This window comes from Hordeum vulgare, chromosome 5H (assembly GCF_904849725.1).
Source record: "Hordeum vulgare subsp. vulgare chromosome 5H, MorexV3_pseudomolecules_assembly, whole genome shotgun sequence".
Classification (NCBI taxonomy): domain Eukaryota; kingdom Viridiplantae; phylum Streptophyta; class Magnoliopsida; order Poales; family Poaceae; genus Hordeum; species Hordeum vulgare.
In genome coordinates, this window is record NC_058522.1 from 530,904,938 (window position 1) to 530,924,438 (window position 19,501).

The following is a 19,501-nucleotide window of genomic DNA, read 5'->3' on the forward strand; positions in this document are numbered from 1 at the left end:
TCGGACAGATTCAAAGGTTTTTGCACAGGCCAAGGTATCCGAGTGGATTTTGCATCTGTGGCGCACCCCCAAACAAACGGGCAAGTAGAGCGGGCGAATGGACTTATTCTTCAAGGGTTGAAGCCTCGACTTCTGCGAGAAGTTGGACATGCCGCCGGCGCATGGGTCACCGAGCTGCCTTCGGTGTTGTGGGGCCTCTGCACAACTCCGAATAGATCTACAGGGCGATCCCCGTTCTTCCTCGTTTACGGAGCCGAGGCAGTCCTTCCGAGTGACTTGCTTCACAACTCTCCACGAGTCGAACTCTTCTCCGAAGCCGAAGCAGAGCAAGCCAGGCAAGACGGAGTGGATCTACTAGAAGAAGAGCGCGAGATGGCACTGACTCGCTCAACAATTTATCAACAAGATCTGCGGCGATTTCACGCGCGACACGTCAGGAGTCGCACATTCCAAGCAGGCGACCTGGTGCTCCGAGTGGACCAGCAGAGGCCTCACAAGTTGGCTCCCGCCTGGGAAGGACCCTTCATCATCTCTAAGGTGCTGAACAACGGAGCATATCGACTCTACAACCTCGACAGAGAAACGGACGAGCCGCGAGAATGGAACGGAGATCTCCTGAAGCGCTTCTACACGTGACCGCCGACGGGGGGCAATGTAAAGAACAAGTATCATTGAAGTAATACAAAGCAGATTGATTTCTTGCAGGTTCAAAATTCTTCCGCATTCACAAACTCCGGTCTAAAAAACTCGCTCCGAGTGAGCACGAAAGGCCGCACTCGGGGACTTAGCTGCAACCCAGAATCGCCTAAGTACAAACTTGCTCCGAGTGCGCACTAAAAGCCGCACTCGGGGACTTAGCTGCGACCCAGAATCGCCTAAGTACAAACTCGCTCCGAGTGCGCACGAAAAGCCACACTCGGAGACTTAGCTGCGACCCAGAATCACCTAAGTACAAACTCACTCCGAGTGCGCACGAAAAGCCGCACTCGGGGACTTAGCTGCGACCCAGAATCGCCTAAGTACAAACTCACTCCGAGTGCGCACGAAAAGCCGCACTCGGGGACTTAGTTGCGACCCAGAATCGCCTAAGTACAAACTCGCTCCGAGTGCACATGAAAAGCTGCACTCGGGGACTTAGCTGTGACCCAGAATCGCCTAAGTACAAACTTGCTCCGAGTGCGCACTAAAAGCCGCACTCGGGGACTTAGCTGCGACCCAGAATCGCCTAAGTACAAACTCACTTCGAGTGTGCACGAAAAGCCGCACTCGGAGACTTAGCTGCGACCCAGAATCGCCTAAGTACAAACTTGCTCCGAGTGCGCACTAAAAGCCGCACTCGGGGACTTAGCTGCGACCCAGAATCGCCTAAGTACAAACTTGCTCCGAGTGCGCACTAAAAGCCGCACTCGGGGACTTAGCTGCGACCCAGAATCGCCTAAGTACAAACTCACTCCGAGTGTGCACTAAAAGCCGCACTCGGGGACTTAGCTGTGACCCAGAATCGCCTAAGTATCAACTCACTCCGAGTGCGCACGAAAAGACACACTCGGAGACTTAGCTGCGATCCAGAATCGCCTAAGTAAAAAGCTTCCTTCGAGTGTATCCTCGAGATCCACTCGAAGGCTTAGCAGACCCTCATTGAGGCTCATGTGGATGTGAAGACAACTGATAACTACATGAGTATCAACTCACTCGGAGTGCGCACGAGATGCCGCACTCGGGGACTTAGCTGTGATCCAGAATTGCCTAAGTAAAAAAGCTTCCTTCGAGTGTATCCTCGAGATCCACTCGGAGGCTTAGCAGACCCTCATTGAGGCTCATGTGGATGTGAAGACAACTGGCAAATACATGCTCCGCATGTTTCCCATTGGTTTCACCAAGAAACGCCAAACAAAAACCACGAGCCAAAATCGTGTCAAAAAAAACTTGGCGAAAGAAGAGCAAAATATTCGATTCGAATTCAAGGTTGGATCGGCTCGGTGTGGATCAAGCTTATCCACACCGAACCACAAATGTGACGGCCAACAGCAGTGGCCAAAGTTTGATACAGATAACACTCGGCATTCCGAGGCAAAAGTGCACTCACCATAAAGTTTTACAAGCGTCACCGGGATTGGCAGGCTCCACAAAGGTGTCAAGGTCGATCCCGTCTGCGATGCGAGTCGCTGTGTCGATGAAGGTCTCCATGAAATCTTCGAATTGAAGCTTCTTGGTATTGGCGACCTACAACGCCTTCAGCTTTTCTTTGCGAGCTTCTTTGCAGTGCACGCGGACCAGAGATAACGCCACGTCCGCACCACAGCGAGCGGCAGACTTCTTCCATGCCTGCACTCGGTTCGGGACGTCCTCTAGCCGAGTCATCAACCCTTCAATTTCTTGCCGGGAATCGTCTTCGGGCCACAACTCCTTGTCGATCCGGTCGATGACTTCTCTCAGGCGGCCAATGAAAGGTCCCACTCTGCCAAGGCGAATATGCGCTCGGAGCATGTCATGGTTGGCTTCGTCGCCGAGTGGAACGTTCGGAACAACCGACCGTTCAATGTCGGTTGCTTCAGCCTCAGCATCGAGACAAAAATCTGCCAAGAAAAGACAAGCAGAAAGTAAGCGCAGAATAAACTCCAAAGACAAGAAGCACTTGGCAAAAAACTTACCACCAAGCAGTGCAATCATCTTCCTTGCCCAGTCGCTGACGTACTTCTCCTGCGAAATACACCGATTGTTCATCAACTTCATCTGACCCATCAGTTCAGTTCTTTGCTTGCCCATTTCCTCAATTTCGGCCACCAATGCCTTGTTGGTCTCCCAGGACTCCTCCAAAGACTTCTCTCGGTCAGCAAGAGCCCTCTTCACACCAGCTAAGTCGTTCACAGCCGCCTCCAATTCCGCAGCAAGCTGAATCTTTTCAGCCTTCAGAGCATTGTACACGGATCCCATTTCGCAAGTCTTCTGCCAAATCAGTGCAAAGGGAAGATCAGACACATTCAGCAAGGAAAACAAACAAAGCTCAAAGTTCTTCAGACCCCTGCCGATGCAAGCAATCGACAACGGTCTCGGGGACTACACCCAGTGGGTTCACTAAGAGTGACCCCACTGGCATGAAGCTCGAACAGGCCGACCCTATTGAGCTACATGACAAACAGACAAGCCTATGAGACTACTATTACCCGACCTGAGTAACACTACTCTCGGGGACTACACCCAGTGGGTGCACTCGGAGTGCCCCCACTGGTACCATTCGGGCAGATCATCTATGATCTGATCAGGTCACGGAAAATGCATATAAAGATAATTGCCGGTGCAAGCACTCGACAGAAGTCTCGGGGACTACACCCACTGGGTTCACTCGGAGTGAACCCACTGCAAACTAATCCTACCGTATCCGAGTATATCACTTAAACCCCCAGTGGGTAACAAGAGGAAAGTAAACACTTACTAGTGCACTTACTCGGATATCGTCCCGGAGTTCCAAGCTTCTCTTGTACAAAGACGTGATGGAGTCATACGCTCCCTTGGCGTCACCCACCATCAGCTCCACCTGCACCATGGCCTCCTTGGCGGTCCCCACTTGGTCTTCCGGGAGGTGTCGGGCATCGTACTGGACGATCGACGGACCCGGCATGATAGAAGACTCCTTGGGCATCCCAAGTGGCGCTCCAGTCGGTTCCACCGCGAGGGGCACCGTCTCAGTCGGCGGCATCGTCTCGGTCGGCGGCACGTCCATGGTGGGAGCAGCAGCAGATGGGACAACCTCAAGGACAGGCGCCAAAGCTGGCCCTGACCCCTTTTGGTCGTCGTCCTCCAGGTGAATCACATCCGAAGGAACCCCGACTGAACAACGTGAAATTGCAGAAAAAGGGCAAGATTAAAGACAGCGCTCGCGAAACAATAATACAAACTCTCACAGTCGCGATGACGTACCTTGCTGGGATGTGGCAGCGTTATCCGTGTCCATGGGATCATCGTTTTGGCGCGACAGAGATGTGGCTGAGGTAGCAGCTCTGTCGAGTAAAATCCACTCGACGGATAAGCATGAGTTCAACTAGAGACTGAAGCAAGATGGGAGAACAAGACACTTACGCTGAGGCGACTGGAACAACGATCCTCATCCGAGGCAAAGCTTTCCGAGGCTTGGGCCCGCTAGGCTTTGCCACCTTGGACGGCTGATTCGTGGGCTCGTCAGCAGCGTCCCTAGTCCTCTTCACGCTCCGAGCACTCGGAGCCACGGGAGAGGCTCGCGGAGCACTCGGGGCCGCTGGAGGAGCCGGCGGAGCCGCAGGTTTGTCACGGCGCTTGGTTCGAGGCTCTGATGGTGGAGGTGGCGAGCTCTGCTCCCCAACCTCCCCCTCCTCCTCTTCAGTCTCCTCCTCCGTCTCCCCACTGTCGGAGACGTACTAAGCGCTATCCACGCTACCCTCCTGGCTGCCCTCCTCTTCCTCAGCGGGATTCCCGTTCGATACGGGAGAATGCTAGTTGGTCCACTCCTGCACAAAATACAGTCGACAACGTCAGACATCAGGCGGTGACACAAGAAAAGCGATAAATCTAAGGAGATTGAAAGCACTCGACAAGAGGTGCTCACCTCACTCGGAGGACGATTATCGGCGCGGAAGGGCTTCACCCGACAGGCTCCTCTGGGGTTGTCGCATGCGCCTGTGATGGCGCGGACCCACGCTGTCACAACCTCCCCGGTCACGCATTCTGGATGAGTCCGAGTGGAATCCTCAGGACCCGCGTAGTGCCACATGGCGTGATGTCGGGCTTGCAGCGGCTGGATGCGCCGACCAAGAAAAGTCTCCAACAAATCTATGCCGGTGACTCCCTTGCGGACGACAGCTATCAGCGCGTCGACCAGAGGTTGGATCTGAATCTTTTCTACCTTTGAGAGCGCAAGCTGCCTGGGAGGGGCCGGACGGTCTAGGCTAAAGGGTGGCAACCCAGTTGCGGCATTCGGACAAGCGATGTCCTGGCAATAGAACCAGGTCGACTGCCAGTTCCTAACCGACTCGAACAACTGGAGAGGAGGGTAGCTTCTCTTCGTTTTCTTCTGGAAGCCTAAGCCCCCGCAGAGCTGGAGGAGATGGGTTTTATCGTCCGACTGGCTAAGTTTTTTGACAATCTGGGACCTAGCGGAGAAGATGTACTTAAAGAGCCCCCAGTGGGGGGGGGGGACATCCGATAAAGCACTCGCAAAGGGTGACGAATGCGGCAAGATGGGCTATCGCGTTCGGAGGGAAATGATGGAGCTGCGCCCTGAAGTGATTCATAATACCTCTGAAGAAGGGGTGGGGAGGCAAGGAAAAGCCCCTGAACACGTGGCTGAGCAGCAGGACGCGCTCTCCCTCCTGTGGCGCCAGCTCCGTCTCGCCCTCCGCCGGTAGCCTCCACGACTTGTTGGCGATCATGTCGTGCTCCACCAGCTCCAGCAAGTCGTCCGCCGTCATCGTGGAGGGGAGGAAATCCCCCTCGATCCAACCCGCCGGCAGTGCCCGCTGTCGCCGCTGAGCAGGGGCCGCCCCCTTCTTCTTCTTCTGCGACTCGAGCTTGCTCATCTGCCCCTTCGTCATGGTGAAGGTAGCAGATCCGCAGAGGAGGAGAGGACGGAGGAAGCTTGGAGCGCGCAGGGAGCTACGGGAGGAGCGGGGTGAATGCGAGTAACAAGGGCAGCGCAACAAGAAACCCCCGCCGGAGAGGCTTAAATAAGCTTTCGACTGGGTCACTAACAGGTGGCCCCGAAATCTTATCCCCCGACCGGCTGCTGCGATGTTAGTGGAGAAGATAACGACGCGGTAATCGAGGCGGCAGAAACTACTCGATGGCGATGTCGACATCCCCGCTGAGCGCGCGGCAACCGAAATTTGAGGATCCCAGAAAATCCGCCGCTGTCAGTTTGACCGGTCACATCGAAAGATTCCGCAGAAGCACTCGGTCCCTGACGGTTCGTTTCACTGGTATTTTCACTCGGATCACTGGTCGAAAGGATAAAATGGATCGAGGCAAACAACGCCAAAGTCACATCCATACCAGTCGAATCCGTACTCCACGCATCACTTCGTCATTCCAACCCTGATCCATCCGGGGACTAATGATGGGGTTATAGTCCCAGGGTAGGGTCATAGGCCTGCCCTATAGGTCCTACCCAAGGACTACCCTTCATAGAGGGCAAGGCCCTTAGACAGTTCCGGTTGAACTAAGGACCCCCCATCATCCAGTCGGTGACGAGCATTCGGAGCGTATTTATCGTACCGACTGAATTCCACTCTGTACATCGTAACCTCCCAGGAGGGCAACGGTCATACGTTTTCATACACCATTATTAGCATTTAAGGCATACATTACCTGTAACGTAGGCATTTATTCGCCACTATTCCACCCCTGTCCACCGGGCCGTTGTGGAGGGCAGCGCACTCTATATAAGCCGCCCTTCCCCACTGGTGCAGGGGTTGACATTTACTGTAATCCTATATTCCACTCGACACTAAGCTCCCAAGAGCACTGAGACGTAGGGCTTTTACCTCCACCGTAGAGGAGCCTGAACTCATACAACCTCGCCGTAGCTAAGGCTCTGCCCATCCTTTCGTACCCTACACATCTACTGTCAGACTTATACCCACGACAGGGAGAATATCAAGCCTATGTACAGCCGTTGGGAAGCTTGTTTGGAGCAAGTACGCAATGCACCTCTAAGTGGGACCGTGGAATCCAACTATGTGAGTTTGTTTTGCCTTTGTTCAAGTTGTGTGTAATCATATTTGCGTCATGAGAATTGATTACATCACTTTGTTCACATTGTGTAGGACAAGATTGACCAATATAGTTACAAAGAAATGGAAGCTTCGGAAGACAAATTCTTCAAACTAGAGCATTGTTGGGAGTTGCTCCAAAAGTGCGAGAAGTGGAAGTTGATCGACAAAGAATCCTTGTTGCTCGCTGAAGAGAACAAGATCATGTCAATGAACCGCGATGACATCGACAACCTCACCAAAACATGGCATGATATGGCAAGGAGAGAGATCTTGAAGAGGAGAATGGTCGCGTCGGCCGGCCCGTGTTACAGTTCCGGAGATGTTTTCTCTGCTCCATATGGTGCAATGTCGACGGCGCGGAGTGAAGATCGACCAAGATGATGCAAGGCCCTCTTTTGCGTTTGTCGTACTGAACTTGGCTTTTATTTGCGTGTAAAACTGCGTTATGTTTCTTTGAATTTGAACTTATTTGTGGGAACTTATGTCAAATGCGAGAATTGAGCGTTTTTTGTTTTCGGGTCGACGCGGCGGTGTCCGAAACAGACCCCACAAAAGCCGACATGTATAAAAGCATATTCAGCGAATGTACTTTTATACGGGTCTGTTTGGGGGGTCTGCATCTGCGGCCGTCCGAGCCAGCCCAGAAAAGCGGTTTCCCCCAAACTGCAAACGCATTTTGCGGGCCTACGGGATGCGGGTCTGCTAGAGTTTCTCTAACATGGCAAGATGCATGGTGCCGAGCAAGTGAAGCCACACCCACTTCCTTCATTCAATGTGTGGAAGGAGTGGGCAAAACATAGTTTGGTTATCTAAGGGCTCTACTGTGAGATCGGATGTTCTGGTCTAAACCTTAATCGTAATGAGCTTAATGTGTCCTATGAGCTATGGCCCTCTGGTTTATATATATGCCAGGGGTGCTAGGGTTTACACAATGTCGGTTACAATAGAGAAGGAATATGTTGATTACTACATCGTCTTGGATTTTACGCCAAGTCTTCGGAAGAGTCCATCTTAAGTTTTATGCTTCTACCGACAGTCGGATGGCCCGGGAGTCCGACCCATGAGAATAGGCAGGCGGCCCAAGGACCACTTAATCCCGGACTCCCTTAGTAGCCCCCGAACTGGCCTCCAACGCCGAAATCTTCTTCCTTTGATGATGTCATAGGAGCTCTTGCTTGCGAGGCGAGTTCCTCTCTTCCTATAACCGATGATAGTTCGGTTACCGATGACTCCTTCTCCTTGAAATGCATAGACAAAGATGTATATATATATATTTCGATTTCCAGGCCGACCGTTTGACAATGAGCAATTTCCCTATTCGAAAGGTCGTGGTTGGTCAAGGCTTGTAACCTTTCCTGAAAGAGCGGTTCGAGACCTTTTTACTTACATGTTCCATCATGGAGATCGTGCCCCTATTTTCCAGGGATATGGTTTATGGTTTGGGTTTATCAAACACGCTCATAATCGCACGACTTTATTGGGAAGTGGTGGAGTTTACGACGCAGTGGCGGGGCCTTCAGCATTCTGGCGAGCCATAAAAGGTAAAAAAAAGTCACCTCGGCCTCCTCACGCACCTCAGATCTCGCACACCATCGCCATTCCATGCTCCCAAAGCTCCAGCGCCCTGGCTCCGCTTCTCCTCCGAGCCTTTCAAATCCCTTCACTGATCCAGCAATGGCAAGTGCCGGTTCCAAGGGCAAGTGGGAGGTCTCCTCTGTCACCGAGAAAGACATTTTGGAGATGAAGAGTTGCGGCTATCTTCCGGAGAACGGAGCCCACCCTGCACCAGAGAAGGACCACGTCATCCCCATACCTAAAGATGGGGCAAGATTAGTTTTTGTTCCTCATTTCATTCGAGGATTAAGCTTTCCCCTTCACCCATTTGTTCGAGGGTTCATGTTCTATTATGGGCTTGACTTCCACGATCTCCCCCGAACTCCATAACCCATCTTTCTGCCTTCATCACGGTCTGCGAGGCCTTCTTGCAGGCCTAACCCCACTTCGGCGTCTGGTTGAAGGTTCTCAATGTCAAGCCCAAGGTCTTTAATGGCAAGCAGGCTAATTGCGAAGGGGCGATGATCGGCAAGCTCAACGGTGCAACAGGGCCGAAGGGTACATTCATCAACACCATCAAGTTGTGGCAGAAGGAGTGGTTTTATATCATTGAGCCATGCAACACAGGCGAGGTATCTCCTCTCGGATGTTGTGGTCTAAACCCTAATCGTAATGAGCTTAATGTGTTCTACGAGTTATGGCCCTCTGGCTTATATAGATGCCAGGGGTGCTAGGGTTTACACAAGGTCGGTTGCAATAGAGAAGGAATATGTCAATTACTACCTCGCCTTGGATTGCACGCCAAGTCTTCTAAAGAGTTCATCTTGAGTTCGATGCTTCTATTGACGGTCGAACAGGCCCGGGAGTCCGGTCCATGAGAATAGGCACGTGGTCCAAGGACCCCTTAATCCCGGACTCCTCACTTAGCTTGCAAGATATGAGGGTCAGAGGATAGTGAGAATAAAGAGATATACAAAGATGTTCACATGAGCTTGAGGACTGATCCAAATAGCTTATATTCTGATCCAGGTTCTCGGAGTGACCATGTACTCCCTCCTACTAACACATATGCAAGAAGGAAGAACTTTGATGAGGAGGATAATTACTTTGTTCTAGAAGATATCACCTCCAGGAAGACTATTGTGAGAAAAGAATATGCAAGTCTAGATAAAGTGAAGAGTCTTGCAAGGCCACAAGTTGAGGGCAACTTAGCTCCAAGACAATCTTAGCCCAATAAGCAATGGAAGAGGATAGTTCGTGTTCCTTCCAGGAGGGCCACTATGTATGCGGATCCTCATGCAGATGCTACTGATGAGGAGGAGGAGATAGAGGTGGGAGTGCAAGTGACGACTAATGACCCACAAGTATAGGGGATTGCAACAGTCTTAGAGATAATTATTTTATCCAAATTTATTGTTTCTACACAAGGGACCTAAAGAGTATATATAAGCCTTAGCAGTTAAGTTGTCAATTCAACCACACGTGAAAAGCAAACTTCTGGTAGCAATTTATTAGTAGCAAAGTGATGTGATAGTTTTGATAGTAACGGTAGCAATAGTAACAATGATAAAAGTAGCAGTAGTAGTAGTTTTGTAATGATCGCAACAACAACGGTAACAATGATTCAAGCAAGACAATATTGCGAGAAAGCGTATACATGAAGTAGAGATAGATATTTGAATGAAATTCATAATGTAACAGTCACAACCTAGAGCCACACAAAACTAGCTCCAGTTTAGGTGAGTCCTCTACTCCTTTTCATCCAAGCTTAGAAGCCCATTAATATCTAATCTCGGATTTTGGGTCCTCTAAAATTTGAAGGCCATGTGCAACTGCTCCGGTTGCACATGGCTATTGATGTGGCGAATTCGTTATCTTCTTTTGTATTGTTATATGTGGTTTGGTTTTGTTTCTCCAACCCTTTGAATTGGTGGTGAAGGGTTGCAAGCCTATTCCATGTAGGGTGATGCTCCTGTTATGTTGCTTCAACGATCGATAGATCTTGTCCCAAGGGGCGAGTGACTATTACGGTTGAAACCCTTAGCGAGTATGGCGAAGGCATTTGCATATGTTGCTTTTCCTTGTTGTTGGTTTAGTATAATTTCAATCTCAGAAAGATTAGTATGTTTTTAATATAATTTTACTTTTTACTGGTTGTTCTACGTCAAAACGGGCCTTTATTTTCTTGATTCATATTAATCAGATGTATAATGACGTGTCATTATTTGAAGAAAACGGAGCAAATATGCCTGGATCTGCATCTGCACATGGTGGACATGCTTACTTTTATTGACGTGGTAGTCCTCGGGAGTTGCTTTGTTTCCAAAGCAAAAGGCCTGGAGATACTTCATGCGTACGGATCCGAATCTCCGGTTTGATTTTGCCTTTGCAACCGGAAGCAAGATGGATCTCGATCCAGCGCCGCACGGACAACAAGGCAAGCCACGACCTTTTCCACGATCCACGGATCGCCATGGACGTCACACGTCAGGCATGGCGTATGCAAATTAAGCCTTGTAGTAGTATAGGCCGCCATGCAATCCAATCAAACGCACGCACATCACTTCCACTTACCACAGTTAACCATGGATAAGGCATACATTGCCATCCTCTCCTTCACTTTCCTCTTCCTGCTCCACTACATTCTAGGCAAGGTCAGCAATGGCAGGCGCAGCAAGGGTGACGTCCAGCTGCCGCCGAGCCCCAGGCCCATCCCGTTCCTCGGCCACCTCCACCTCCTGGAGAAGCCGTTCCACGTCGCTCTGTGCCGCCTCGCCGCGCGCCTCGGCCCGGTCTTCTCGCTGCGGCTCGGCTCGCGCCGCGCCGTGGTGGTGTCCTCGGCGGACTGCGCCAGGGAGTGCTTCACGGAGCACGACGTGATCTTCGCCGACAGGCCCCAGTTCCCCTCGCAGCTGCTCGTGTCCTTCGACGGCACCGCGCTCTCCACGTCCAGCTACGGCCCGCACTGGCGCAACCTCCGTCGCGTCGCCGCCGTGCAGCTGCTCTCCGCGCACCGCGTCGCCTGCATGTCCGGCGTCATCGCCGGCGAGGTGCGCGCCATGGCCCGCCGGCTCTTCCGCTCCGCCGAGGCGTCCCCCGGCGGCGGTGGCGCCGCGCGGGTCCAGCTGAAGCGGAGGCTGTTCGAGCTCTCATTGAGCGTGCTCATGGAGACCATCGCTCAGACCAAAGGGACCCGGTCGGAGGCCGACGCCGACACGGACATGTCCGTGGAGGCCCAGGAGTTCAAGAAGGTGGTGGACGAGATCATCCCGTACCTCGGCGCCGCCAACACGTGGGACTACCTGCCGGTGATGCGGTGGTTCGACGTGTTCGGCGTCAGGAACAAGATCCTGGCCGCCGTGAGCAGGAGGGACGCCTTCCTCCATCGTCTCATCGACGCCGAGCGGAGGAGGCTGGACAGCGGCGGCGCCGAAGCCGACAAGAAGAGCATGATCGCCGTGCTGCTCACTATGCAGAAGACGGAGCCGGAGGTGTACACCGATACTATGATCACGGCCCTCTGCGCGGTGAGTCAAGATTTTTTAGCTCCTTGCTTGGTCTCTATCTAACTCTAACTCTATTCCAAATTAATTAGCATTTTTTTAGTTTTTCTTCGCACAGAAAATTAGCTGCATCCTCAAGATTAAGTCAGTGGCAACTCGTTTAAGTCACCAGACAGACAGCAGCACTGTTAGAGTTAAAAAATAAAAATCGTTAGAGTTAATTAATTATGTTAATTATGAGGTAAATCTCCCTTCTAACCGATTGGCCGTTAATAAGGGATGATTTACCCCATAATTAACACAATTAATAAACTCTAACACTCCTCTTAATCTACCCTTGTTCATTTAGTATCATCATTTTGAAGAGCTCCTTAGAAATCCTGTAAGAAAAATGTAAGGAGATATGTGTTCGATATGTTGTCAAAACTCTCTCAAAACCGTTGAAAAAATAAGAAGAAAATGTTGTAAAATATACTCCCTCCGTCCCAAAATAACTGTCTTAACTTTTTACTAGCTCTAGTACAAAATTGTGCTAAGCTCAAGACACTTATTTTAAGACGAAGGAAGTAATAGTTATTGTCTTCCTTAACTCAATAGGTGAGAACCACAGAGTTTAGAGCACAATAAATATGTCGTATATACTTTTCTAAAATCCTGATAAAAAATTAAAAATATATGATATATGATTCCATGTTGATATTATCTCATTTTTTATAAAAACCTATATAATAAACTCATAAAGAAAAAAGTATAATATGATGCATTAAACATGAACAGTTTAGGAAAATACTCCTCTTGATTCTTGCAAATTTCAAATCAGTCACATACCCATTTCATGAGATATTTTTGAAACGTAAAAGTTGATAAAGACTTTATGAGAAAATCAGTCACAGAATTTGATTTGTAAGATATACGTACAATATAGCGATATCGGCGTAAACTGTTTGCATTTGGACAACACGGAAATATTGTCTTTAAGATAATGATTTAATTAGCACTTATTTAGTTTTTCTTTGCCAAGAAAATTAGCTGCATCTTGAGTGGCAACTCGTTTAAGTCACCAGACAGACAGCAGCGCGACGAGAGTCAGTGTAGCCATCACTCTAATGTTTTTTTACTCCCTGCGTTCTTAAATATAAGAGCTTTTATAAATTACATACAGATGTACATAGATATATTTTAAAATGTAATTCACTTATTTCGTTTTGTATATACTCCCTCTGCTTTTAAATATAAGCCTTTTAATAAATTTTACTAGGACTACATATAGAGCAAAATAAATGAATCTGCACTCTAAAATATGTCTACATATATCCGTATGTAATTCGTAATGAAATGTCTTAACAAAATTATACTCTCTCCGTTCTTAAATATAAGTCTTTCTAAAGGTTTTATTAGTGGACTACATACGGATGTATATACACATATTTTAAAGTATAGATTCATTTATTTCGTTAGGACTGCAAGAGGAGATGGGACCAAAATAGTCACTAGCTAGTCTGCACGGTAGATAACGCCATGTCACTTGGTTGGATTTGGATGGATCCAACATGTCATGTCAGTACGCAAGTGAGCACAGACTTGGATTGGTTCTTGTGGTTTATGACAGTACACCGACGATTCTGTCGATTCTCACCAACCCGATAAACTAAAACTCGTGGAGGCAATCATACTCGTGTCACGATCTCACTGTACCCATTTTCTCAGTGATATCTCTGCAGAATAATTACTCATGTCACGATCTCACTGAACTCCGTGCAGAATTTATTTGGGGCCGGAACGGAGACCACGTCGACGACGACGGAGTGGGCTATGTCGCTGCTTCTGAACCACCCGGCGGCGCTGAGGAAGGCGCAGGCCGAGATCGACGCGGCCGTGGGCACCTCCCGGCTGGTGACCGCCGACGACGTGCCCCGGCTGGCCTACCTGCAGTGCATCGTGAGCGAGACGCTGCGGCTGTACCCGGCGGCGCCGATGCTGCTGCCGCACCAGTCGTCGGCGGACTGCAAGGTGGGCGGCTACAACGTGCCGAGCGGCACGATGCTGATGGTGAACGCGTATGCCATCCACCGCGACCCGGCGGCGTGGGAGCGGCCGCTGGAGTTCGTCCCGGAGCGGTTCGAGGACGGCAAGGCCGAGGGGCGGTTCATGATCCCGTTCGGGATGGGCCGCCGGCGGTGCCCCGGGGAGACGCTGGCGCTGCGGACCATCGGCATGGTGCTGGCCACGCTGGTGCAGTGCTTCGACTGGGACCGCGTCGACGGCAAGGAGGTGGACATGACGGAGAGCGGCGGGCTCACCATCCCCAAGGCCGTGCCGCTCGAGGCCGTCTGCAGGCCGCGCCCGGCCATGCGCGACGTGCTCCAGAGCCTCTGATGGCCGAAAAATACTTGCAGTGCATCGTGAGGGAGACGCTCCGGCTGATGGCGTGCTGATATCGTAGTAGTAGCAAATAAACTTGTGACTCTGCGAACAGAGTCAGGCTAGCCATCGTCTGTAAATTACATGTTCCTCAGGGTTTTGGAATAACGACTAGCTAAGCTACCTATGTACGTAGCCATATCTATATCAATACTCCATATATCGGAAATTGCTTTTGGCTCCCCAACTCCATGGAGGTCTTTAAATTCAAACTTCAAATTTCGTGAAAATTTGTATTTTAATATTTCAAAAAATTCTGAAAAAAATACATAGATAGATGAAGGTATAATACACAAGTGTGTAAATTTTCAGAACAAAATATGTTGAAATAAGGGCTGTGCGAAAAAGACAAATCTGGAACTTTTTAACACATGAATTTGTCTTTTTTGTACAGGTTGCGTTTCAAAGTATTTCGACCTGAAATTTTACACACACACGGATCACATTCTTGTTTAGTTGTATGTTTTTTTTCAGATTTTTTAGAACTAATTTTTTCGAATTTCGAATTTTTCAAAAAATTCGGCCTCCATGGCTCCGGGAGCCAAACGTCCGTTCTCCTCTATATATATACTATTACTTTTATTATTGTTGTTATTATACTATACTATTTTTAATTTTTTATTAGTAAAGAAAATAAATATTCTTAATCCATCAAGCATTATTATAGAAAAACCCTTGGCCTTTTCAGTAACTAACCCACACTACAACTTCTATTTTAAGGGTAACATACATCTGGTGAGGACCGACCACGACTCGATAACCGCTTGATTCAGAAGAAAGGAGGTGAGCAGGGCAGGGCTTCCCTTCGTGCCGTCAGCGCTGCAGCCAGTTCCCTCTCCCTCCGTCGGCCGCTTCGGTGGCGGGAGGAAGGGGGAACCTCGGCTCTGTGTGGTGCGTTCGTTGTAGGGGTAGGATTGAGGGAGACGTCGTTGAGGCCGTTGCGACAACGTCTTGCGTGAATAATTTTTCTCGGGCTAGGGGCTAGCGAGATGGGGATCCCCGGATCTCGTGGAGTTTAGAGGCTATGGTGTGTGGATGCCAACTAGCACTGGCCGGTTGGGTCCTCGGATGGGAAGGGGTTGTGTGGAGATGGAGATTCTTCATCCTCTTCGTCGGTATGATTTTTCGTTGTTGTTCTTCCTCTTTCTTTGTGATGTTGTTGGAGGGATGTCCTGCTTTGCCTGGGCGAGTGGCCCGGCCATGGCGCTGGAATCGGATCCTAGTTCTCTTCCATCTGGAAGGGACACATATAGCGGTGCGGTACTCAAAGCCAAATATGGTGAAGGCTGGTGCAGGAGTGTTGGATGCACTTGTGTGTCCTTGCCCTTTCGGCGTCAGTGCGAAGGAATGGGAAGAAACGCGGCAGCGATTTTGCCGTGGTTGATGATGATGACCTGCTTAGATCTGGTTGTAGATTGTTGTGTTACGGGGGTCTTCTCGTAAGGTTTGGGAATGATGGGACAGAGCTTCGAAGATCTTCATGTTTCGTTGCTTGTTTTAGGACGCTCTTGTGTTTTTCTAGTTTTTTATGCGTGTGTTAGGGTGTGTTTGTACAGGTCAAAAACTTTGTATTATTTCGTGATTTGAATGCGAGCATACTTTCTCAAAAAAAAACTACTAAGCTGAATAACGATTGAACGAATTCAGCCCACTGCGGGCCAGGCTCATGCTGGCTCAAAGAACTAAAAGCAAGAAAAAAAAGGAAGAGTTCGCCATGACCACAACAACGCGCTACGAACCAATAGGGATCAGAGATGATGGAAAGGGCCGACTACGGCACACGTGTCTCGCCACCCTGACTTACCAGGAGCGGACAAACCCTTTTTGCTAACTTTAGTCCGATCTAACGATGTTTATGAAAAAAATCGGATCTGATCCTTTTTCCTACCGCCACCAGCTATGCCGTTAGGCATACACATCCTATCACCACACGCAGTGGCAGTATGGGTCGGGTCAATGCGGATGGTTCCTTCGGATCAACGGAGTCAAACAACCTTATCACCACTGTCTCTGGCGGTAGGATGTGTATGCCTACCGCCACGGCGGGTGGCGGTAGGAAAAACGGTCCGAAAAAAATTACAAATCGGGTCAAATCAGGCTAAACTATGTAAAAAGGGTCAAAATAGTGAAATCGTCCATCTGGGGCCACCTCGAAAGCGTGGCCGCTCTTGAGTATATTGATTATTAAGAAATATGAGATAGATTAGGGTTTGTCCTATCTTGTCTTGTATTCCAAATTGATCATTGTACTTCTATATATATGTCTATGAGACTCAAACAATAAAACAACTATTTCATCAATCCCTTTCTTTCCTTTCTAACATGGTATCTTCCACAATTTTTTAGACCTAGCCCCGCCCATCGTTTCGTCCCGCGCGCCACCCTCGAGGCGGTTGGCCTCCATGACCGCCGCCGGGGGCCGCGCCGCCCAAACCTAGGGTTCGTCCTGCGGTCGTGCTGACCGGCTGCCTTAGAGAGTCTTTTTTCCGGTCGCTTGATCTGGATTTTCCCTCTTTCACCGGTCGCTTTGATCAGCGGTTCCTTTTTTGGTTTTCCGACCAAGATCGGGTTGTGTCGCCCGTCATCGTCGTCGACACCTGCGCGCTTCTACTCCGACAACGGCGTGACATCGGTCTCTTCTTCGACCCAGCGGCCTTGCACACCACGTCGGGTCGTCGCACTGCGCCGGCCGTCACCACCAATGATGCGACCCCAGCCACTTCTGCGATGCGGCGACCTTGTGTGACGCGGTGGCCCGTGCCGGTTGTCGTTTGTGGGTCTGCTCGTCGTCGCTCTGCGCCGGTCGCCGCCGCCAATGGCACGACCCCGGCCACTTCTGCGACCCGGTGGCATCGCACGACGTGGCGGCCCATCCCGACTGTCATTCGCACGTCTGCCCGCCCGTCGCTCTATGTCGGTCGTCGTCGCCCGCGTCCAATCAAGATCGTGCATCACCTACCGTCTCATCCGCCCCTTGTCAGCTCTCTCGGGCACGCCGTCCCCTTGATCTGCTCGACCACCCCGATTCACCGTCCATACCACCGTCATCATCATCGAGTAGCGCCCCTGACCTCGCATTCGATCGGATTGATCACCCGCCTACCGCCATCAATTCCATCCGCACCGTGCAACTAACCTGATTAGTCGATTGCAAGCGCCTCTGCAGGTCGTGTGAAGGATGTCCCGAGTACAGCGTGTGTTGGGGAATGTCGCATGGGAAACAAAAAATTTCCTACGCGCACGAAGACCTATCATGGTGATGTCCATCTACGAGAGGGGATGAGTGATCTACGTACCCTTGTAGACCGTACAGCAGAAGCGTTAGTGAACGCGGTTGATGTAGTGGAACGTCCTCACGTCCCTCGATCCGCCCCGCGAACTATCCCGCGATCAGTCCCACGATCTAGTGTCGAACGGACGGCACCTCCGCGTTCAGCACACGTACAGCTCGACGATGATCTCGGCCTTCTTGATCCAGCAAGAGAGACGGAGAGGTAGAAGAGTTCTCTGGCAGCGTGACAACGCTCCGGAGGTTGGTGATGATCTCGTCTCAGCAGGGCTCCGCCCGAGCTCCGCAGAAACGCGATCTAGAGGAAAAACCGTGGAGGTATGTGGTCGGGCTGCCGTGGAAAAGTCGTCTCAAATCAGCCCTAAAACCTCCGTATATATAGGTGGGAGAGGGGGAGCCTTGCCTTGGGGCTCAAGGAGTCCCAAGGGGGTCGGCCGAACCAAGGGGGAAGGTCTCCCCCTCCCAAACCGAGTCCTACTTGGTTTGGAAGGTGGAGTCCTTCTTCCCTTTCCCACCTCCTCCTTTTTTTTCTTTTTCTCTTTGATTTTTCTTCCAATGTGCATAGGGACCTTTTGGGCTGTCCCACCAGCCCACTAAGGGCTGGTGTGCCACCCCCAAGGCCTATGGGCTTCCCCGGGGTGGGTTGCCCCCCCCGGTGAACTCCCGGAACCCATTCGTCATTCCCGGTACATTCCCGGTAACTCCGAAAACCTTCCGATAATCAAATGACGTCATCCTATATATCAATCTTCGTTTCTGGACCATTCCGGAAACCCTCGTGACGTCCGTGATCTCATCCGAGACTCCGAACAACATTCGGTAACCAACCATATAACTCAAATACGCATAAAACAACGTCGAACCTTAAGTGTGCAGACCCTGTGGGTTCGAGAACTAGGTAGACATGACCCGAGAGACTCCTCGGTCAATATCCAATAGCGGGACCTGGATGCCCATATTGGATCCTACATATTCTACGAAGATCTTATCGTTTGAACCTCAGTGCCAAGGATTCATATAATCCCGTATGTCATTCCCTTTGGCCTTCTGTATGTTACTTGCCCGAGATTCGATCGTCAGTATCCGCATACCTATTTCAATCTCGTTTACCGGCAAGTCTCTTTACTCGTTCCGTAATACAAGATCCTGCAACTTACACTAAATCACATTGCTTGCAAGGCTTGTGTGTGATGTTGTATTACCGAGTGGGCCCCGAGATACCTCTCCGTCACACGGAGTGACAAATCCCAGTCTCGATCCATACTAACTCAACGAACACCTTCGGAGATACCTGTAGAGCATCTTTATAGTCACCCAGTTACGTTGCGACGTTTGATACACACAAAGCATTCCTCCGGTGTCCGTGAGTTATATGATCTCATGGTCATAGGAACAAATACTTGACACGCAGAAAACAGTAGCAACAAAATGACACGATCAACATGCTACGTCTATTAGTTTGGGTCTAGTCCATCACATGATTCTCCTAATGTTGTGATCCCGTTATCAAGTGACAACACTTGCCCATGGCCAGGAAACCTTGACCATCTTTGATCAACGAGCTAGTCAACTAGAGGCTAACTAGGGACAGTGGTTTGTCTATGTATCCACACAAGTATTGTGTTTCCAATCAATACAATTATAGCATGGATAATAAACGATTATCATGAACTAAGAAATATAATAATAACTAATTTATTATTGCCTCTAGGGCATATTTCCAACAGTCTCCCACTTGCACTAGAGTCAATAATCTAGTTCACATTACCATGTGATTCCAACGAATCCAACACCCATATAGTTATGGGGTCTGATCACGTCTTGCTCGTGAGAGAGGTTTTAGTCAACGGTTCTGAAACTTTCAGATCCGTGCGTTCTTTACAAATCTTTATGTCATCTTATAGATGCTGCTACTACGTGCTATTCGAAAATGCTCCAAATATCTACTCTACTATACGAATCTGTTTCACTACTCATAGTTATTCGGATTA

General features: G+C 49.9%; 1 protein-coding gene across 1 annotated transcript; it reads left to right on the plus strand.

Moving 5' to 3' along the window:
- The first annotated feature begins 10,703 nt into the window (after window positions 1-10,703).
- LOC123452344 (cytochrome P450 81Q32-like) lies at window positions 10,704-14,390 on the plus strand. The gene is made up of 2 exons (XM_045128983.1): window positions 10,704-11,824; window positions 13,562-14,390. Exons 1-2 carry the CDS (start codon window positions 10,832-10,834, stop codon window positions 14,174-14,176), a joined length of 1,608 nt encoding a protein of 535 aa, XP_044984918.1. The 5' UTR covers window positions 10,704-10,831; the 3' UTR covers window positions 14,177-14,390.
- The last annotated feature ends 5,111 nt before the right edge of the window (window positions 14,391-19,501 follow it).

Bases quoted from the DNA above. Each gene is read 5' to 3' on its own strand.
- LOC123452344 (XM_045128983.1), top strand. From the start codon at position 10,832: ATGCAATCCAATCAAACGCACGCACATCACTTCCACTTACCACAGTTA. The intron at 11,825-13,561 runs GTGAGTCAAGAT...AACTCCGTGCAG, and splicing joins TGATCACGGCCCTCTGCGCG to AATTTATTTGGGGCCGGAAC.